Below are 23045 nucleotides of genomic sequence, written 5' to 3'. Positions count from 1 at the left end.
CGCGACTTCCATTAAAACGCGACTTTAGGTCGCGTTTTGAAGGCGCGTTTTCTGTTCTGCAGGTGCAGAATTGAAAACGCGATTCCGAGAAACGCGACTTTTAGTCGCGTTTTCTTTGAAAACGCGTTTTCTGCTTCGATTTTTAGCAGAATTTCAACTTTTGAAAAATTACAAAAGGTACCCCAATGACTCAAAATGCATCATAGATCATTTGTTTGCCAATTTTAATGGCTGGAACAAATGTAAAACATTAAAAACATGCATTTTACCCCTTTATAATGAATCAAAAACACCTTTAACGCAAATCGAGGGGTTGAGTTGTTTGATCAAAGTTCGCCTTTTTTGTACTCAATTGGTCATCCTTGCCTTCAATTGCCAACCCTACATTACAAAAACAACAATTTAGCTAAAACATTGATTCAAACCACAAAATCACACCAAGTTAACAAATATAACCTAAATATTGGGTTGCCTCCCAATTAGCGCTTTTGTTTATAGTCGTTGGCTCGACTCACACATTCAGTTTCTTAAATTGAAGAAGAGTCGCCCAAAAGACATATGAGTCCTTTGGGTACGATTTCACCTGCCAAGTAAGGTTTCAATCGTTGTCCATTGACCTTAAACCTTTCATTTCTTGAATTTGCCACTTCAACCGCTCCATAGGGAAATACTTGAGTGACTTCAAATGGTCCAGACCACCTTGACTTCAATTTTCCTGGAAATAACCTCAGGCGTGAATTGAATAAAAGCACTTTTTGCCCTACCTGAAATTGTTTAGGAATAATGTGCTTGTCATGCCAATATTTGATCTTTTCTTTGTAAATTTTGGCATTTTCATATGCATGTAACCGGTGTTCCTCCAATTCACTCAGCTCAAGTAATCTCCTTCCACCTGCAAGATTAAAATCTATATTAATTGCTTTAATAGCCCAATAAGCTTTATGTTCAATCTCTACAGGTAAGTGACAAGCTTTTCCATAGACTAAACGATACGGCGACATCCCTAAGGGAGTCTTAAATGCCGTTCGGTAAGCCCATAGTGTGTCATCTAGCTTTGTAGCCCAATCCTTGCGTGATTTATTCACAGTTTTCTCCAAAATGAGCTTTATCTCACGATTAGCTAGCTCCGCTTGTCCATTGGCTTGAGGATGGTACGGGAGTGATGTCTTGTGCCTACAACCATATTTAAACAATAAGGAATCCAGTTGTTTGTTACAAAAATGTTTTCCTTCATCACTTATTATGGCCTTAGGTATGCCAAATCTACAAAAAATGTTCTTTTTAAGGAATCGGAGTACAACCTTAGAGTCATTAGTAGGTGAAGCGATTGCTTCTACCCATTTAGAAACATAATCCACTGCTACTAAGATGTACTTATTATTAAAAGAGCTTGGAAATGGTCCCATAAAGTCTATACCCCATATATCAAATAATTCAACTTCTAAGAAGGTAGTTAGGGGCATTTCATTCTTTCGAGATATATTTCCAGTTCTTTGGCATGCATCACAACTTTTAACATATTCCCGAACATCTCGATACATAGTTGGCCAATAAAACCCTGATTGCCATACCTTTGCCACAGTTTTTGAGGTGCTAAAATGTCCACCTGTTTCAAGGTTATGACAATGATATAAAATATTATGTACCTCGTTTTCGGGAATACATCTACGTACCATACCATCGGCACAATGTTTATACAGCAATGGTTCCTCCCAAAAGTAACTTTTGACATCATGTAAGAATTTCTTCTTTTGATGGTAATTAATTCCCTTTGGAATCTCTCCACTTACCAAAAAATTAGCAATATCAGCATACCATGGAGAATTGATAATTGCTAGGACAAACTCATCCGGGAAATTCTCTTGAATAGGAACTTGATCCTTGACTGGAATATATTCTAGGCGTGATAGATGATCCGCTACTAGATTCTCTGTTCCCTTTTTGTCTTTTATTTCCACATCAAATTCCTGCAATAAAAGAATCCACCGAATTAGTCTTGGTTTTGCATCTTTTTTATGTAACAAATATTTAAGAGCCGCATGGTCCGTATATATAATAACTTTAGATCCTACTAGATAAGATCTAAATTTATCCAAAGCAAATATCACTGCCAATAGCTCTTTTTCTGTGGTTGCATAATTGAGTTGTGCTTCATTTAGCAACTTGCTAGCATAGTAAATGACGTGCAACCGTCCTTCTTTCTTTTGTCCCAAAACTGCTCCAACCGCATAATCACTTGCATCACACATCAATTCAAATGGTAGTGACCAATCAGGCGAAGTTATAATTGGGGCCGAAATCAATTCCTTCTTCAACCTTTCAAATGCAACCAAACAATTGTCATCAAATTGAAAAGGAGTATCTTTACATAATAAATCACATAATGGCTTTACTATTTTAGAAAAATCTTTAATAAAACGTCTATAAAAGCCAGCATGTCCTAAAAAACTCCTTATCCCCTTGACATTGCTTGGGGGTGGCAATTTTTCGATGACTTCTATTTTGGCTTGATCCACCTCAATTCCCTTGGAGGAAATCTTGTGTCCTAAAACAATTCCTTCTTTTACCATAAAATGACATTTCTCCCAATTCAGTACAAGATTTGTTTCCTCGCATCTCTGCAAAATCAATTCCAAATTATGAAGACACTGATCAAAAGATGAACCATACACAGAAAAATCATCCATAAATATCTCCATAATTTTCTCAATATAATCAGAAAAAATAGCCATCATGCATCGTTGAAAAGTTGCGGGAGCATTGCATAACCCAAATGGCATTCTTCTAAAGGCAAAAGTGCCATAAGGACATGTAAATGTGGTCTTCTCTTGATCCTCTGGAGCTATAGCTATTTGATTATATCCTGAAAAACCATCAAGAAAACAGTAAAATTCATATCCGGCTATTCGCTCCAATAATTGATCAAGAAATGGTAGGGGAAAATGATCTTTTCTTGTTACCGTATTTAACTTACGATAATCGATACACACTCTCCACCCTACCACAAGTCTAGATGGAATTAATTCATCATTTTTACCCACGATTGTAGTCATTCCACCTTTCTTTGGTACCACATGAATTGGACTAATCCAAACACTATCGGAGATAGGAAAAACTATACCTGCGTCAAGCCATTTAAGAATTTCATTTCTTACCACCTCTTTCATGTTTGGATTGAGTCTTCTTTGTGTTTCCACCACTGGTTTGCAACCGTTCTCCAATAAAATTCGATGCATGCATATAGAAGGACTTATACCTTTAATGTCTGAAATTGTCCATCCAATTGCCTTCTTACGCCTTCTTAGAACTCTTAACAACTTTGCACACTGTTCATCATCAAGGTCAGCACTAACAATTACAGGTAAAGTTTTATTTTCTCCAAGAAATTCATACCTTAGATGAGTCGGAAGTGGCTTGAGCTCTAACTTTGGAGGTTCAATTTCTGAAGGTTGTGAAAACCCTTTTCCTTGGCCAAGACTTTCATACAAATTACCCCTTTTATAAGGTGCTTGAAAATCCAAGTATTTGGCCAATTCTTCAATTTCTTCACAAACATCTTCTTGCTTACCTAAACTCATTAAACAATACTCAAGAGGATCTAAGTCAAAGTTGACTTGACTCATCTCTTGGGTTAGTTTATCAATTGTGCCAATAGAATAAGCATGATCGGTAAAAGAAGGGTATTTTTCCATTTCATTCAAATTAAATTCTACCTCTTCTTCACCTACTTGAAACTTAAGCTTGCCATTTTTTACATCAATAATAGTACCTGCAGTAGCTAGAAATGGTCTACCTAGAATAATTGGCATAGATATATCTTCTTCCATATCTAATACCACAAAATCCACTGGAATGATAAATTTTTGAACTTTTATCAATACATTCTCCAACACTCCCAATGGATATCTAATAGACCGATCCGCTAGTTGCAAAGTGATATTAGTGCGTTTAAGCTCATGCAAACCCAATTGTCTAGCCACCGTTAAAGGTATTAATGATACACTAGCACCAAGATCACACAATGCCTTAGAAAAATCAACGTTACCTATGGTGCAAGGTATAGAAAAACTCCCCGGATCCTTCAACTTCGGTGGTAGCTTATTTTGAATAATTGCACTACATTCCTCCGTTAATGCTATTGTTTCGCAGTCTTCCAACTTTCTTTTTCTAGTCATGATTTCCTTGAGAAATTTCGCATAAGATGGAATCTGCAAAATAGCATCGGCAAAAGGAATGTTAATGTGCAATTGTTTGAAAAGTTTAACAAATTTTTCAAAATCTTTATCAAACTTATTTTGCTTTAATCTTTGTGGAAATGGAACCGCAGGGGGTATTGGAATGGTAGTGGAAGATGATGGTTGCTTTTCTCTTGGATTCTCCCGACTATTTTCCTCCACAATCGCCTCTTGGTTCCTCTGCTTTTCTTCTTGTTTTTCATTCTCATCTTTCTCAACTTCCTTCACTGGAGGATCTTCTAATTGTCTACCACTACGAAGAGTAATGGCTTTCACATGCTCCTTAGGATTGACCTCTGTTTTGCTAGGTAATTCTCCTTGATTTCGATTATTCAAAGAACTAGCAATTTGACCAATTTGGACCTCTACATTCCTGTACATTGTAGTGAGTTGGTCCAACCTTCCTTCTACTCGCTCAAATCTGTCCGAGGTAACTTTTGCAAGCTTTTCCACTGCCATCTCCCAACCAGGTTTAGTTTCAGCTTGTTGTTGCCTTGATTGAAATCCCGGTGGATTGGTTGGCCTTGGTTGATTTCCTTGATCCTTCCATCCAAAGTTTGGATGATTTCTCCACCCCGGATTGTAAGTATTCGAGTAGGGGTTATTTTGAGCATTACGATTGTAATTATTGACGAATTGTACCTGTTCAGAATCAACACACTCATTACTATCATGTTCACCTCCACATATAGAACAACATGCTACATGTGCATTAGATGAACTTGGACCAACTCCACCTTGTCTACTTAGCAATTTCATCACATTATTCATTTGAGCACTCAACATATTGAGAGTGTCCATTTCGATCATACCTGCGTGACGTCTTGTATTACCTCTCTCATTGGCCCATTGGTAGTTATTTGCTGCCATTTCTTCTATCAAATTATGAGCCTCTTGGGGTGATTTACCCATTAAAGCTCCACCTGCAGCTGCATCGATCATAGTTTTAGTAGAAAAAACTAAACCATTATAGAAGGTTTGTATGATTAACCATTCCGGCAGTCCATGATGTGGACATTTCCGAAGCAAATCTCTAAACCTTTCCCATGCCTCATATAATGATTCTCCTTCCAATTGGCTAAAACTAGTGATATCCATTCTAAACTTAGCAGTCTTACCTGGTGGAAAATACTTATTTAAGAATGCTCTTGATAGTTCATCCCATCCAGTGAAAGTATTAGGAGCATGAGAGTGTAGCCAAAGTTTGGCCTTATCTCTCAATGAAAATGGGAACAATCTTAGCCTTATGGCATCATCACTAACTCCATTCATTTTAATTGTATCACAAATTTCCAAGAATGTAGCTAAGTGTGTATTAGGATCTTCTACTGCATTACCTCCAAATTGAGATTGTTGAACCATTTGGATAAGTGATGGTTTAATCTCAAAATTGTTAGCATTTACCGTAGGCCTTACTATGCTTGTTTGAGATCCTTGTGTTCCCGGTAGAGTATAATCTCGTAGAACTCGCCTATTTGGGTCATTTTCGGCCATCTCTTCCGCAAATGGTAGTTCTATCAAAATTTCCTCTATCGGTTGCCAAATCTCTTGTTCCTCTTGCTGTTGTGTGTGCCTCCTTTGTCTATGTAGTGTCCTCTCAATTTCTGGATTGAAAGGTGCGACTTCTCGAGACTCCCGGTGCATACACTACAAACAGAAATAAGGGATATTATGCAACTTCAATGGTAAAAAAAAAACTGATTACAATACAAGATTAAATATAATCTAAAAAATAAAGCTGTCTAAATTAATAAAGATGATTAGGCTCTAATATTGCCGCTCCCCGGCAACGGCGCCAAAAACTTGACGGGTTTTTACTTTAAGTGCAAGTTTAATTCCGAATTTACACCCGTTGGACTGCAAGTATACAGGTCGCAATTGTAGTACGAGATGTGTATCGGGTCGATCCCACGAGGAGCAATTTAAAACAATTATTAGATACTAATTTACTCTATTATTTAGACTCACAATTAATTTGAGCAGAAACTTCAGATTTTAATTCAACTACAAAAATTCTTAAATAGATAAATGCAATATCTCAAGGGGAGTAGAATTCACTAAATATTAAGATCTAGGGATGTAGATTCCACTTATGACACAAAAGATCTAAAATGAATTAATTCAACACTTGTTACTGCTCTTGTTTAACCAAGGATTCATTTCCAGAAATACCAAAATCACATTCTCATGATAATAATGGGTTAAAACAGATTAGTTTGTCCTAATCTCTTGGTAAATACTAAATCTGTTCTTATTCACACATGAAATGCAGATTTCATCCACTTGAACGTATTTCTATTCTCATGAATATACAACTCAAGTTCTACTTGTGTCATTCCATTATTTTTACCATTTCTCAATGAATAAAAATAACTATAAACCTGCTATTGGTGATCAAGCAACAACAAGTAATCCAACATACACAAGTAGATAAGTTAATACAAGACATAACAAGAATGAATAACAATCACTTCATATCATTTGGCCATAAGCTTCATCTACTCCCTAGATAAAGAAAATTAGCTACTCATGAATGATAAAACACTCATAACTTCATTAATGTAAATCATCATGAATTACAAATACAAACAGAGTAAAGAAAGTCTTAGCCAAGATATGGTGAAGCCTTCCAAAAATCTCCTTTGTCTTGAACTTAGATGATTACAAGATGAAATCCCAATTGCCCCTTGCAAGTCCTAGGTAGAGAGAATATGTTTTTCTGTAAGAAGCTAAGCTACGAATGGATCCCAGACCTCTCCCCATATTTCTGCATAAAAGGTGGTAGAAATTCCATTCCTCTCACTTCATAATTTCCTCCACTCAGATTTTGTAAAAAGAAGTCAAAGATATGATGTTTCCTTTTGTCCACACTCATTTGGTCTTCTCTTTTATTGCAGAAGCATGTGCACCGAATTCCCTTGCATCTTATAGCTGGAAAGTGGTATGAACACAAGAGAATTGACTGAGTCAAATTGCAGAATTTCGGCTATAAAACGCGCCTACACAAAACGCGGCATAACTCGCGTTTTGTCTACTCGCGTTTTCACTCTGGCCTTATTTCAACTGCAATTTTCTCCATGATGCAGGCCAAACTAGCTTTTGTGCAAAACACAAAAGTTGTAGCCCTTTGCGTTAGCTTTCCAATGCTTCAAGAATCATCCAAATCGGAGCTTTGTACCCTGAGATATGATCGAAATACTGTCACCTGTTCAAACCTCTGTTTTAACTTCCGACCACAGAATGCAGCTTCTGTATTCCAACGTTTTGCCCATGAAGATGGCAGAAATGGATTTCGATGTCTTCATACGAATTGTAGGTCTCTTTCTTAGCTTTAAAATGGTATAAAGATCACCTCAATCCGATAAGTGTAGCTCCAGATATGGTCAAAATACTGAAGAGTGTCAAAACTGACTTGAAGTGCAATTCTTCATTTGAACGTTTTTCACTTCATTTTTCTTTTCACCACTTAATTTCATCACCAAATCTCTATTTTTCACCTCATTTGCCATCCTTTGGTGATTGAGTCATCATTCCTGCATAAAAATGAAGGTTTTACCATTAAAATCACTAAAAATGCAATATTATCCACTTTTACCAAAAATATATAATTTTACCAAAAACCTCTTTATTTTATTTATAATACGGGGGAGGTTACGAACAAAGATGTTGATGAAAATGGCAACAATGTGGAGGCAGATGATGTGGCATTGACGAATTTCTAGCACATATTATTTGTCGCTAGATTTCCAGTATCATTGCAGTTATTAACACAAGGCGTGACGATCTCCGGTATGACTTTGAATTCCATCTGTTCTTTCTCTATCTTCTAGGCCATTTTCAGCCTTTCAGGCCATGAAATTTATTTAAAAAAAAAACAAATTCAATAGACAATCAACTAAAAAACCTTTGTAAATTAAATTTGAATAATTATTATAAGAGGAAAATATGATCCAAGAAGGGAAAATTGGGGATTTTTCTCTAAAGAGGAAAAATTGGGCAGAGAAGATAAGAAGGGGGTATTGTGGGGGGAAGGGAGGGGAGAAATGCAGCATAAAGTATGGAGTTTTATGGGGGAAGGGGTGGAGAGAGAAGAAAGGAAAGAGATGAGGAAAAAAAAGCAAAAAAAAAAAAAGAAGTGGAGGGAAAGAGTGGTGGCCGACAGTGGTGGTGCCGATGGCAGCAGGCGAGTGGTCTAAGGTGAGGAGGATGAAGAAGAAGAAGTGAGGAAGGGAAGAAAAAACTTGTGTATTTTTGGTATTTTGAGTGTGTATTTTAAAAATTTTGGAGTGTTTCTTAAGAGTTAATATCGACAAAATTGTTAAAAAAAAAACTTGCTTATTAAAAAGAGGGCAAAAGACATAGCTTCCAAACAAGGCCTAAGTTATGGGAAAAAAGGGGGGGGGATTTTAAGCAATCCTTGTGAACATCTTTTCACATGCATCCACTAAGAGAACGTATGTTGTTGGATAGTCGAAAAAAAATTTTAATCAAGTATTGGTACTTATTAAATGCATGCGTGCAAGTAGGTCTAATTTATTTTGACATAACTAAAAAAATTTGCAAATATTGTTTAGCATGGTAAGTTTGCTTTCCATAGTACCGCGTCTAGTGCTTTATTCCATCCATAAGTAACTTCATTATCTTTTCATCCAAAACATGTTTATTGCAGCAACCTTCTCATAGGTGTTGATCCACATGCCTTGTAAACCTATAATCCCGATTTTTAGTGTATCTTGACTGTCAAAATTTTAGTAAACATCAATTGTAGAAGGGGGTTAGAAGCTTACTTAAGAAGATTATCAATCTCATTAACTTGATTTTGAGCCCAAAAGGGAGTTACATTTTTGCTGATTTCCAGTCTGGCTAGTAATGAATCCAAGATTTCAATATTTTAATAATGAAAACTAGAAAGAAATATGGAAAGGGCAGTTATTGGTATTACTAGTTTTGAAAGGAGTTTGTAATGGTTCGTAATAGATGGAATGGCAATAACAATATCAAACACTTGAGCTTGGTTGTTCCCTGTCCTACCAACCATATGGTTTTGGTACCAATAATTAAGCATTCAATAGAGGTATTCTATTCTATGTTCATGTCAAAGATTTACCATCACAATAAAGTATAGTCTCCTCAGTATGTTTCTAGGAGCCTTAGTATTTAATGGCAATATCAATATCAAGCACTTGAGCTTGGTTGTTCCTGTCCTACCAACTGTATGGTTATGGTACCAATGAGTAAGCCTTCAATAGAGGTATTCTATTCTACCGTCGTGTCAAAGATTTACCATCACAATAAAGTATAGTCTTCTCAGTATGTTTCTAGGAGCCTTAGTATTCATAACCAGTTGCTCGGACCATTTGTCTCACCTTCTTCCCTAGCCAACAGTGTTATTTGATAGAGCAGTTATTTGGCACATTTTGCATTGTCATCTTGTCATAATTTTGGCTATTCATGGTGCTAAGAAATGGAATTTCACTCATATTTGATATTTGTGTGAATTGTAGGTGGTTAGCATTAAAAATGATATCTTGAGGTGAATTTCCAGAAGACTTCTCATTTCAGGGCGTGGCCACGCCAGACAAGGCGGACGTTACCGAAAAGCCGGACCCCGGTCCACGTGAACCGCAAGGAGCACGGGATTAAAACTCCAAAAGGCTAGCTTTTGTTTCAGTCAATTGGGTCAGACGTGACTCGGCTCTTAAAGGCTTCAATTAAAAAAAGAAAAGAAAGGGCCAGACGTCGGGGGAATGAGAATGAGGAAACTAGGTCCACATGGACCAGCTACACGGGATAAAAACTCCAATAAAGAGAAGAGCTCTGCTCCGCGTGGATTTTCCCTGCGGCGCTATATAAGACAACAAAAAAAAGGGGATGCAGGCAGAGGATAGATTAGCTTTGATTTTCTTTTCGAGAGGGGTCAGGTGATTGCAGACTTTTGTAGCTTTTCAGTTGCGACACTTTGACTCCTTGGCTTTTGTTTTGACTCTGCACAATTTACGTTAGCTTTTGTTCGTACACTGGCGGCTCTAAAGCAAAGACGAAGGCAGGGCCTTCTCTGTTGTTACTGCAATTAATTCCCCTTTCCCAATTCTTCGTTGAATAATTGAATGATTTCAATTAAATCACGCGGGATTGGCACGATGAGGAGCGGCTAATTTTCTCCTCTACCCAAAGGTTGACGCAAGGGCGCGGTCCATAATATCTGTGAGATCTAATCGAATCTTCATTATTTCTTCCAATTTATTGCTATTCGTGCGTTTCCTGAATTAATTGTTCATGGGTATTTTATTAATTGAATATCAACGGCCGGGTATTTGATTTAATTTAATAGCCTACTGCCTCGTTAATTAAATAGAATCCGTAATTATTCATTTAGTTAACACCTCGTGGCAACCACCATAATTGGCTTTATGATGGGGAAGCGTAAGATCTAGCTTAAATAAACCCTCTTAGCGTGTTTATTGGTTAGGGTTGAGTTCTTCTAGTTTTAATGCAATTGGGTAATTAAATTCCTACGGTCGTACCTAGGGTTGTTATCTAGTTAGGGAAGCAGTTAATGGTCGTACCTTGACTGTCGAAAAAGTAAGGAAGAACTGGTTGTCAGAACTTGTTGATAACTATAACCAACCTAGTGATGAATGGATGAGATATCTTTGCATCGATGATCGTTTGATTAGACCGTGCCTGAGCAGTTAATCCTTTGGGTAGAATTTTATTAATTGCTATTTTTAGTGAATTGTGCTTTGTAAGTTGGTTTTGAATTTAGTTCGCTTTATTTTTATTTTATTTGTTTGCTTCCCATTGAAAATCCCCCAATTCCATTCTACTAATTTGGAAAGAAATAATTTCCTACCCGCTCCCTGTGGAATCGACCTTACTTGCCATTGTACACAAAAGTAATATTCTTATAGACTAATATGGTATATCGGATCAAGCAAACTTTTCGGGAACAGGGTGAATCAAGTAACCCATTGCACACCTAGGGTCCCTGCTCCAGTACTTGGATTTGTTCTATAATTATTTGTGGTGGTAATTAGGACTTTTTAGTAATTATTATTGCACAGATTCGGCACCTGTCAATTTTTGGCGCCGTTGCCGGGGAGCAGGCATTTGGATTACTTGTTTCTTTTCAAATTCAGTTTTTATTTTATTTTATTCTTCTTGGTATTTTTGCTAGTTTATGCCCCATTCTTCTCGCACAGGTGAATTGGTATACGATCCTGAGGTTGAGAAGGCAGCGCGTAGGCGGAGGCAAGAGACCAAAAGACAAAAAGGAGGGCACTTATTTGCTGCACACGAGTCAGTGGAAGACGAAGTAAGCATAGCCAACATCCAAACATTAAGGGAGCTGGCTGCTCCGGAACTGACTCACCAGCCCTTATGCATCACATTCCCCACTTTGGCTTAGAATACTGCTTTCGAACTGAAGTCGGGGCTGATTCATCTCTTACCTTCTTTCCATGATCTCTCTGGCGAAGAACCCAACAAACACGTCAAGGAATTCGAGGTGGTTTGCTCTAGTATGAAACCTCCTGGGGTCACTGAAGAGCAAATTAGACTGAGAGCCTTCCCTTTTTCCCTCAAGGATGCAGCGAAGGATTGGTTATACTACCTACCCGCATGTAGTATTACAACATGGGCCCAACTTAAGAAGAAATTTTTGGAAAAATTCTTCCCTGCATCCCGGGCTGTAAGTCTAAGAAAAGAAATATGTAGCATTAAGTAGTATCCCGGGGAGTCCCTATATGATTATTGGGAAAGGTTCAATAAGTTGTGCACTAGATGCCCACAGCATAAAATTAGTGAACAACTATTGATCCAATACTTCTATGAGGGACTACAGACATCCGACAGGAGTATCATTGATGCAGCAAGTGGGGGAGCATTAGCGAACAAAACACCAAGGGAAGCATGGCTACTCATTGAGTCGATGGCAGAAAATTCTCAACAGTTTGGCTTCCGTGAGAGTAATCCTACCCGTAGGGTCAACGAGGTAGAGACGTCGTCCATTCAGCAGCAGATATCGGAGCTGACATCTTTTGTACGACAATTAGCCGTGGGAAACATGCATTAAACAAAGGCCTGTGGAATCTGCACAAATGTGGGCCACCCCACTGACTCATGCCCTATGTTGCAAGAGAATGGGGCTGAACAAGTGAACATGGTTGGAGGCGTGCCCGCGCCTCAAAGACCGTACGACCCATACTCCAACACGTACAACCCTGGTTGGAGAGATCACCCCAATTTTAGCTATGGTAATAGGCCACAAAATGCATTCCCCAATCGTCCACCAGGATTTCAGCAACCTTGGCAACAGAAGTCCCAACCCTCGTTCTCCAATTTAGGAAGTTCTTTGGAGGAAATTGTCAAGAGTTTGGCCACGACTACCACTCAGCTCTAGCAGGAGACTAGAACCCTACACTACAAGAAATTTGGTCATCAGTGACAACTGATTATTATCACAGAAAATGTAAAAGTCGTCACTAACGTGTTTTACTGACAACATTTTAGTTGTCACAAAGTCGTCAGTGAATCTCTGTCGGTAAAGGTACACAGTCACAACATTAAATGTCGTCAATAAATGTTATTCATTAGTGACAATATTTTTTGTCAATAATAAATACATATATAGTGACGACATTTCACCTTATCAATGATGCTCGTAGTAGTGTCGTCAATAAAACCTTTTCATAGTTGCCGTTGGTATTGATTGGTTACTCACAACTCTTTAGAGTCGTCACTAAAAATGGCTCTTTACTGACAACATTTATCATCACTATATACCTTTTTGTTATACACCCTATTTAGTGACAACTTTTTGTTGTTAGTGGAGAAATCTGATTAGTAACAATATATTGTCACTATGAAACCTGATACAAACGATTGTCCTAAAAGCAACCAATCCAACAGTACATCAAATTAGAACCATATAAGGCCTGCTAATTAATATCTAAAAGCATCCATTATACTAAAAAGGAATCCAACAATTCATCAAATCAAAAGAACCATAAAAGGCCTGCTAATTAATAGCTAAAAGCACCCATTATGCTACAAAGGACCAAAATATAATGTTTAAGTTCAATGTCATCCTACAAATACTACAATAGAAGTGGTACTGTGTAACCCAAATTGTTCATGCAAAGTCAATCAAGTTTACAAAAAGCATCCGAGCCTCAAAAGTCATAAAAACTTCCAAAACACTTCACGAGCCAAAAAAGAAGCTTTATCTTCATCCTTCTTGAGTCCACTTAGTAGCTGTGAATTTTGCACAAAATCTGACATAGTAGCATTTGGCTGCATAAAGTAGTATAACAATAGTAAGTAACAAGCATTTTGAAAAGGAAAAAATCTTAGATTTACTTATCACAAACTCAAATAATGAGTAGGAAATTATTAAGGAAAAGAATAAAGAAGGTGAAGAATTGTCATAACAAGAACAATATCCCAAATGAACTCAAAAGTTAGCTATTAAAGTATTAGTAATGTCAATAACTTATTTATATTCTATATGTTCTACTGAAGACAAAGGATTGTTACTTATAAAAATTAGCCATGGATAACATAAAACAATGATTCGCTGCAAATTGATGTGCTACAATAACTTGATTAAGTTCATTCTTCAACCCGTAAAAGGTTATTTTAAATTAGCTTACTACCCAAAATTAAACCATCTATATAAATGCCCTCATTAAGTCAATTGGGCAGAAAATTATGCCCATGATTCATATTGCACTTGATTTGTACTATTACAAATCTACCTTATTAAAAGTATGATCAGAAAAAGGTTTTGCCATGCATTACGAGCATCAATTAGCAACTCTGGAGTACAAATCTACCTTATTAAGTTTTATTGCCATGCATTACGAGCATCAACTTTAGTCAAGTTGTCAATAAAACTTATCAGTGATGACTTTAATGTGTCGTCGAAAAATTTCTTGAGTATAGGATTTTCTCTACAGTTCTTGAGTCAATTAGCAACTCTGGCTGCTGATCTTCCAAAAATCTAAAATGAGCGACATATCTGCAGTGAAGTACTTCAATTATTAGTAGGTGATAATAAAAACTTGAGACAAGAAAGAGAACTTAGAAATTTGCAAGAAAATAAGCTGAATCATTTCTTTTATGTATCGTCTAGACAGTGACTGAACAAGAGCAAAGTAAGAGATAAAGCACTTGAAACTTTAGAACTCAAGAAAGCTTCAGATTGGCTTCAAAAACTCACTAATTTCAAAGACTGGACACACATGCTCGGAGTACAAGTACTACTAAAATGAAAATGTATTATCAAGTAATAACAATCAAATGTAATGACAAAAAATTTATGTATGAATGATTACAATCGTATCCAAGTACCGGTGTAGTAATAATAATGAAATCAGTAACATAGCAAGTATAGCAGATAAGTTCCATAACATTATAAAGCTCAGAAACAAGTGCAATAGAAATGAAAAGAGCATGATAATCAACTGCTTTGAACCTCTAATTTAGCTTTGATTGAAAAACGTATTCAGCACACCATGCTAAAACACTTGAGTAAAACAAAAGCAAGAATATTATCATCCTTATGAAATTAAAGCTGTCAAACCATACAACTAAATTAAATTAATGCACAAAATCAACCATGGAACTGCAACCCATTAAAAAAATGCTACTGCAAATAAATACTTACAGTGTCATAATCCATTAAGATAATACAAACTTTCACCACAATATATCCACATATTATAACTATAGACAATTCGCCTACACAGTAATCAGCCATGACATCTAATTAGAAGAATACAGACCAGTCAATTTATGGTATTCTTTTATGCAAAATTTGTTTTCACCCATGTGACAACCACTTTGAAATTTCATAAGAATAAAATCTGGAAAGTCACATGAATACATTGCCCGTGTAACTAAAACTCGTGCAACCAAAGCCCACAAATCAAACAGAGTTCATAGATCATATTACAAACTTTTGAGATGATGTCCGTGTTTATTCCCTACTTATCACTAAGTTCAACTTATATCCTAGCATGAAAGCTTAGTACACACTTTTATAGCAAGACAATTACATAATTCAGGTTTAAACACAAAGACTAGTCCAACTAGTTATGTTAAGAAAAGTATCCAAATCTGAGTTTTTTTTTTAAATCTCCCTTTTGACATTCAACTGGCTACTGTAATCAGTGCAACAAAAAGCTGACTGAAACTCGTCAATCACTAGTCTAGAGCACATAGGCATCAAAACTTCTCAGAAGCAGAGCAAACTACACAAGCTCGACAGCTTCACTACTTTATCTTCTATAGCAAACTCTCCTTTCATTTAACGTCAACAGTGGAAAATGCGGGCCAGATGCAAATCTCTAAAAGATTCTAGATAACATAGGAAGACATACAACTGTGAGTCTGTGATGCAATAGTAAAGAAAAAGTAAACAAAGAGCCACTGAATATTGGAAGTGAAAGAAGAAAACTTCAGATTGAACAAGCCAATTGTCAGGACTAAGCGTTCGATAAACATAACTTGAAGTAATTCTCCATGCATCAAATTATTTCCACAAAGAAAAAAGAAGCATACACATTATTTCCACAAAGAAAAAAGAAGCATTAAGTTTTCATTTCCTGAATCAACCTTACAGAAAATGCCTTCCAATCCAAATCTGAGTATTTAGTGTTATTGTATGAGACAACTTGATGTACACATAACACCTGGAATATACAATCTATACCTAGATTAGAAAAGGGAACTTTTCCCACAAGTCATTACTTCACCAGAAACACCAAGGAACCATATATGAACGCAGGAAAGAACTCTATTTCACTAACACAAACAATTAAAGAACATTACTTTAGCATTTACCAATAATTAAGAATGCTATGAGATGTAGTTACACAAAAACAGATTGAGCTAAGATGCTAGAAGTAGAACAGATTCATTGTACCAAACAAAGAAGAAAAGTAAATCCAAACTACAATCAAAAATGAAAAGAAAAAATTCCCTTCAATTAACCAAAAATAGCCCCATAGTTATCACTCCGGGCAAAGCACAAAAGAGACGGGAAGAAGAAATAGAAGTGATTACCCTCTTGGAAACGGAACGAATGTTTCGTGTTGCAACCTTGGAGAAAATTGAAGTACGCAGTTCTGGAGGAAAAATCATTCAGCCAGAGCAATAAATATTTTGAGGTAAATGAGTATGCTATTATGCCTCATTTAAAGCTTGTCTAATTGCCTCATCTAATTTGGTCATTATTATTCAATTCTCCCCCTACCAAGTCCAGCTGTAGCTGATTTTGTACCAAAAATCTTTGGGAAGTAGCAAGTCCTTCCCAAGTGGGCCAAGAAGTAGAGGATACAATTAATCTAGGGGATTCACGATAACTAGGTAAAAAATTTTCCCTAAAAATCAACCGAAAGAACTAACCCTAGAAATCAACCGTTTTCTCTTCAATTTCCTCAAGAGCTAGTGAATTTGGTAACAGCCTTAGTGCCTTCGGAGACGGCGTGCTTGGCCAATTCACCGGGAAGTACAAGTCTCACAGTAGTCTGAATCTCCCTCGACGTAATCGTCGGCTTCTTATTGCACCTGGCGAGCCTGGAAGCCTCCTGAGCCAATTTCTCGAAAATATTGTTGATGAAGTTGTTCATGATACCCATGGCATTGCTGGAGATCCCGATGTCGGGATGGACTTGTTTCAGCACCTTGAAGATGTAGATCTTGTAGGTCTCGCTGCTATCTTGACTCTCTTCTTCTTTTTGTCGCCGGCAGTGGCTCCGCCTTCCTTCGGGAGTTTCTTCCTGGCCTTTGGCTTCTTCTCTGCCGGAGCCTTCTCGGCTGCTGGGGCTTTCTCGGCCACGAGCTTCTTCTCAGCCGGCTTCTTCTCCGCCTTTGGTGCCATCGCTGCTTTTGAAGCTGAAATTAGAGAGACTTTGACGGGAAGGATAAAAAACGGACTTCGATTTAAAGACTAGAGAGGGGAGATGTCTGAGAGAGAGTTCAACACTTAGAAAAGTTATTATTTTGCATCTACGTAGTACAAGAGACTTGGACAATTTTGCGCCTTTTTTTTTGCCTTGAATTTTAAAATTGCGCCACTTTGTTTTTGTCTTGAATTTTAACTAGATTTGGACATCATAATTCCCCCCCTTTTTACACAAGAAAAATTGGTGCAATTTTGTCTTTTATAATTGTATTTGAAATATAGATTTCATTTTTATTCATTATTTTTGTGTCACAATTTTAAAATTTTAGTATGATTAAAAATTTTAGTATGAGTGGCAAAATTTTTTAAATTCATATAAATGGAAAAGCATTTTGATAAAATTTAACTAGTTCTTATAAGTGCTAAAACTTTATATCAATTATAACTACTATTTATAAAACTTCACTATTAATCCATTATCTTCAAATAAGAAAAAAATGAACAATTCAACTAATACATAAAGTGTGTTAGTTAATTAACTATGGAGTTTATGATTTATCCACTTCGATAACCGATTCAATTTGAAAACTCTTATTTAAATTCATATCAAATTAACTAATAATCATTCTAAGTTAAGTAGTCACAAGTTTATTTACACTAATGAATTTTTTATTTTTTAATTATTTTTTATTCTAATGAAGTTATTACATATACAAGAAAATTAAACTAATAAGGAGGCTCGTAAGTATACAACAACTAAAAATCATTAGAGAACACATAATGATTACAAAAAATTAAGAGTAATAGTTGCAAAAAACAATAAATATTTAAAATCAAACAGTGATAAAACTAGTTGTCACTAACAGCTATATAATGTTATCAGTGACAACAATAGCAAAGTTGTCAAAGAAAGGTGCTATTATTACTGACGACTTTTAGAAAGTTGTCACTATTGCAGTTCCCGCTCTCTTCATGACTCCTGGCGGGAATCGAATTGTGACAACAATGCAAGGTCGTCACTGATGTGTTGGCTTCCTTGACTCGATTGTGACAACTTGCCGTATTGTGGTTAAAGGACCCCATTTTGTGACGATTTTTTTTCATCACTGAGAAATATTGTCACTAATGACCAAATTTCTTGTAGTGCTAGTCACGACCACTGCTCAACTCCAGCAAGAGACTAGGTCCTTGGTCGCCAGCACTACTCAGTTTCAACAGGACACCAAAGCAGGCATGAAAGATATGGAGACTCGCATGAGTCAAATGGCAACTGCCATTAATCGCCTGGAGTCCCACGTCTATGGGAAATTGCCATCGCAACCTGAGGTAAACCCCAGAAATGTAAGTGCCATGACATTAAGGAGTGGCAAGGAGGTGGAGGGATCTAAGTTGACGATTTCGAAAAGCAAAAGTGAGGAGCAGATAGAAAAGGGAATTGAAGAGGAAGGGTGCATTCGCGAAGAGTCTAAGGTAACATCTATTCCTTCGATCCCTATTAAATCTAATCTATCTCCTTTTCCTTGCAGGTTGGAAAAGACAAAGAGGGCAGAAAAGGAAAAAGAAATCCTGGATGTCTTCAGCAAAATTCAAGTAAACATCCTCCTATTGGACGCGATCAAGCAGGTACCCAAGTACGCAAAGTTCTTGAAAGACTTGTGCGTTAACAAAAGAAAGTTAAGGGGTGATGAAAGAGTGATGGTAGGAGAGAATGTATCAGCTGTACTTCAAAGGAAACTCCCACCCAAATGCGGAGATCCAGGTATGTTTACTATTCCCTGTAAGATTGGTCATTCTAGTATCAAAAATGCCATGATAGATTTAGGGGCTTCTATTAATGTGATGCCTAAGTCAATCTATGATTCCCTAAATTTAGGACCTTTAAAAGACACGGGAATAATAATTCAATTGGCTGACCGTACATGTGCTTATCCAGATGGGATAGTTGAGAATGTTTTAGTGCAAGTAGATGGATTAATTTTTCCTGCTGATTTTTATGTGCTTTACATGGATGATAGAAGTGCCCCAAATCCATCACCCATTATATTAGGAAGACTATTTTTGAGTATTGCCCAAACTAAAATTGATGTTAGTAAGGGTACTCTCACGATGGAATTTGATGGAGAAATAGTCCACTTTAATATTTTTGATACAATGAAACATCCTGTTAACTCTCATTCTGTGTTTGCTATGTATACCACTAATCCCTCTGTGCAAGAATTTTCTAAGTTTGCTTATAGGGGTAAATTCAAGGTTGCTGCGAACAAGTCCTATAGGATGAAAGCAATTCATGAGGTGAAAATGGAGAGAAAATTTAGGAAAAAGGTTGCACTCAATGGCCACATGGATCCCGGAGGAGAGCCACCAATTACAAGGAAAATTCAATTACATCCAAACTAAAGAGTGGTGCTATGTCTAGCCAAAGACATTAAAGAAAGGCGCTGCTTGGGAGACAACCCAAGGCTTCTTTTGTTTTAGTTTTCTTATATTTTTTGAAGTTTTTGTTAAGTGTTAGTGTCATTTAGTGGGTTGTTATTTTGTGACAGGAAGTTGGCAGTTAGACATGCCTACGCTAGGTCGTCACACCTTAGGAATGGAGTTTTGGAATTGACGGTCAGAAGACGGCGTGCCCACGCCTTCCAACCCTTCCGAAAACGAAAGTCAAAAAGAAAAAAATTTTCTCCTAGCCCCACTTTTCTACTTTTTTTTTTATCCTGTCTTGTCTAATCCCTTTTCACTTTGTTTTAGCTTCAGTCTTCTCCTTCCTGTTCGTGTTGCGTCCGTCGCCGCCTCACCCTCCTCCGCCTTAGTGTCTCGCTTTCCCTCCCCAGTAGTCAGGGAAGTTTTGCTCCATTTTTCTTTGCACTTTATTTATCCTTGCTACATTGGGGGCAATGTAGGTTTTAGGTGTGGGGGGGGTGGTTTCTATTATTTCTCTCTATTAAAAAAAAAAAAAGGAAGATAGTTAGTTGACTTTTTGTTTGCTATGACGAATTTTGCAATCACAGTACTTGGGTGTGTGGTTAATTATACTAGCTATGCATTTTTGTCTTCCCTTGACTGTGTTGTTAGATATTGAGTATACGGGACTTGACCCATTCTTGAAACTTTTGGGAGCTTTTGAGCCATGCATGAGCACATTATTCTTGTTTGCTCTATTTTTGTTTGATTGAGTGGGTATCGCACATGGTATTGACATTCTAGAACTTGTTATTTTATACATGTCAAAACCACATTTTGTTGAACTGGATGCATTGAAAATGATAAGGGCATTTAGGATTTAACTTTCTACAAACCATGCCTTCATCTTATTTTCCAATAGTGAACCAACTTGAGCTTTTATCCTTTACTTTCGGTTGTTAGCTGTGTTTGATAACCCATGACCTTTCTTTTTTTTTAGACTTTCTTGTTCAACCTTGAGGCATTAAGAGATGTCTGAAATTCATTACTTATACAAGGCAAATAAATCTATGGTCGCAAGTGCTTCCAGAGTAGATGCTGTATGGCGCTGTTTCTGTATATCTGAGATCAAAAAAAAAGAAAAAAAAAATTAGTTAAAGGGGGGCTCGTGAACAGAAGACTCCAGCCTACAAGGCGTGCCCACGCCTTGCGAGCCGTCATACAAAAAAAAAAAATTCGACCCTTGCACAGTGTGTACAGCAAATGAAAACTGCCTTGTTTGTGAAACTCCTCCGGTAGAGCACTGTGGTTATATGGTGAGTTTCGGATATTCTCTTGACTCATTATCCCCTATTTTTACCTTCTTACCCCGCCTTTCACCTGAACCCCATTACAACCCTATCGAAGTCCCTTTGATTTATGTATTTAGTTCACTTTTGAGTGGTGGAGATGTGATAAATGTGCAAGCCTATGGTAATGGCATTCCGTGATGTTGATTTGAGCGTTCCTAGTATTCATATCTCTTCTTTGACTTACAACCTATCCGGTGTATTCTTATTTTGGCGACACGGTCAGGGATCTAAGGTGCTTGTGTTAGTATAGCTTAGTGCATGACCTTTGCTCTCTCGGTTGCACTTCTAAACTCCGAAATGCTTGAGGGCAAGTATTGTCTAGGTGTGGGTGGATTTGATAGAGCAGTTATTTGGCACATTTTGCATTGTCATCTTGTCCTAATTTTGGCTATTCATGGTGCTAAGAAATGGAATTTCACTCATATTTGATATTTGTGTGAATTGTAGGTGGTTAGCATTAAAAATGATATCTTGAAGTGAATTTCCAGAAGACTTCTCATTTCAGGGCGTGGCCACGCCAAACAAGGCGGACGTTACCGAAAAGCCGGACCCCGGTCCACGTGAACCGCAAGGAGCACGGGATTAAAACTCCAAAAGGCTAGCTTTTGTTTCAGTCAATTAGGTCAGACGTGACTCGGCTCTTAGAGGCTTCAATTAAAAAAAGAAAAGAAAGGGCCAGACGTCGGGGGAATGAGAATGAGGAAACTAGGTCCACATGGACCAGCTACACGGGATAAAAACTCCAATGAAGAGAAGAGCTCTGCTCCGCGTGGATTTCCCCTGCGGCGCTATATAAGACAACAAAAAAAGGGGACGCAGGCAGAGGAGAGATTAGCTTATATTTTCTTTTCGAGAGGGGTCAGGCGATTGCAAACTTTTGTAGCTTTTCAGTTGCGACACTTTGACTCCTTGGCTTTTGTTTTGACTCTGCACAATTTACGTTAGCTTTTGTTCGTACACTTGCGGCTCTAAAGCAAAGACGAAGGCAGGGCCTTCTCTGTTGTTACTGCAATTAATTCCCCTTTCCCAATTCTTCGTTGAATAATTGAATGATTTCAATTAAATCACGCGGGATTGGCACGATGAGGAGCGGCTAATTTTTTCCTCTACTCAAAGGTTGACGCAAGGGCGCGGTCCATAATATCTGTGAGATCTAATCGAATCTTCATTATTTCTTCCAATTTATTGCTATTCGTGCGTTTCCTGAATTAATTGTTCATGGGTATTTTATTAATTGAATATCAACGGCCGGGTATTTGATTTAATTTAATAGCCTACTGCCACGTTAATTAAATAGAATCCGTAATTGTTCATTTAGTTAATACCTCGTGGCAATCACCATAATTGGCTTTATAATGGGGAAACGTAAGATCTAGCTTAAATAAACCCTCTTAGCGTGTTTATTGGTTAGGGTTGGGTTCTTCTAGCTTTAATGCAATTGGGTAATTAAATTCCTACGGTCGTACCTAGAGTTGTTATCTGGTTAGGGAAGCAGTTAATGGTCGTACCTTGACTGTCGAAAAAGTAAGGAAGAACTGGTTGTCAGAACTTGTTGATAACTATAACCAACCTAGTGATGAATGGATGAGATATCTTTGCATCGATGATCATTTGATTGGACCGTGCCTGAGCAGTTAATCCTTTGGGTAGAATTTTATTAATTGCTATTTTTAGTGAATTGTGCTTTGTAAGTTGGTTTTGAATTTAGTTCGCTTTATTTTTATTCTTATTTTTATTTTATTTGTTTGCCTCCCATTGAAAATCCCCCAATTCCATTCTACTAATTTGGAAAGAAATAATTTCCTACCCGCTCCCTGTGGAATCGACCCTACTTGCCATTGTACACAAAAGTAATATTCTTATAGACTAATCTGGTATATCGGATCAAGCAAACTCTTTGGGAACAGGGTGAATCAAGTAACCCATTGCACACCTAGGGTCCCTGCTCCAGTACTTGGATTTGTTCTATAATTATTTGTGGTGGTAATTAGGACTTTTTAGTAATTATTATTGCACAGGTTCGGCACCTGTCATTATTCTCTTTGAATGTTATTGAATCCTCTAACATGAAGCCAGAAAAACTTAAGGCATACACATAAGTGTCTTCATGCGAAAATCATGAAACCATCAAAGTGAAAATAAATTGATTTC

The 23045-nt window shown here is 37.2% G+C and overlaps 1 protein-coding gene, 2 non-coding genes and 1 pseudogene across 3 annotated transcripts; 1 reads left to right on the top strand and 3 right to left on the bottom strand.

Annotated features, from left to right (window-relative positions):
• Positions 1-527: 527 nt before the first annotated feature.
• LOC140016954 (uncharacterized) lies at positions 528-4694 on the bottom strand. The gene is made up of 5 exons (XM_072071268.1): positions 4323-4694; positions 3122-4208; positions 1791-1945; positions 1572-1606; positions 528-1173 (listed from the first exon to the last, which is right to left on the bottom strand). The coding sequence occupies exons 1-5, from the start codon at positions 4692-4694 to the stop codon at positions 528-530; spliced, it is 2295 nt and encodes a 764-aa protein (XP_071927369.1).
• A 541-nt stretch (positions 4695-5235) lies between these two features.
• On the top strand, positions 5236-5342 carry LOC113733594 (small nucleolar RNA R71). The gene has a single exon (XR_003459099.1). It is a non-coding gene; the product is annotated as a small nucleolar RNA R71 (small nucleolar RNA).
• A 6586-nt stretch (positions 5343-11928) lies between these two features.
• On the bottom strand, positions 11929-12035 carry LOC140021874 (small nucleolar RNA R71). The gene has a single exon (XR_011825860.1). It is a non-coding gene; the product is annotated as a small nucleolar RNA R71 (small nucleolar RNA).
• Positions 12036-16463: 4428 nt separating this feature from the next.
• Positions 16464-17166, bottom strand: LOC113720792 (histone H2B-like; annotated as a pseudogene).
• Positions 17167-23045: the final 5879 nt, after the last annotated feature.

This window comes from Coffea arabica, chromosome 1e, assembly GCF_036785885.1.
Source record: "Coffea arabica cultivar ET-39 chromosome 1e, Coffea Arabica ET-39 HiFi, whole genome shotgun sequence".
In the NCBI taxonomy this organism is placed as follows: Eukaryota; Viridiplantae; Streptophyta; class Magnoliopsida; order Gentianales; family Rubiaceae; genus Coffea; species Coffea arabica.
This window is presented reverse-complemented; position numbering and strand designations above follow the sequence as displayed.

Excerpts from the sequence above, each read along its gene's own strand:
- LOC140016954 (XM_072071268.1), bottom strand. The coding sequence starts at position 4,694 with ATGGCAGTGGAAAAGCTTGCAAAAGTTACCTCGGACAGATTTGAGCGA. Across the intron at positions 1,946-3,121 it reads TCTTAAATGGCTTGACGCAG|ACAAAAAGGGAACAGAGAAT; the intron begins GTATAGTTTTTC and ends TGGAAATAAAAG. Across the intron at positions 1,607-1,790 it reads CTGATATTGCTAATTTTTTG|GTGGACATTTTAGCACCTCA; the intron begins GTAAGTGGAGAG and ends ACCTTGAAACAG.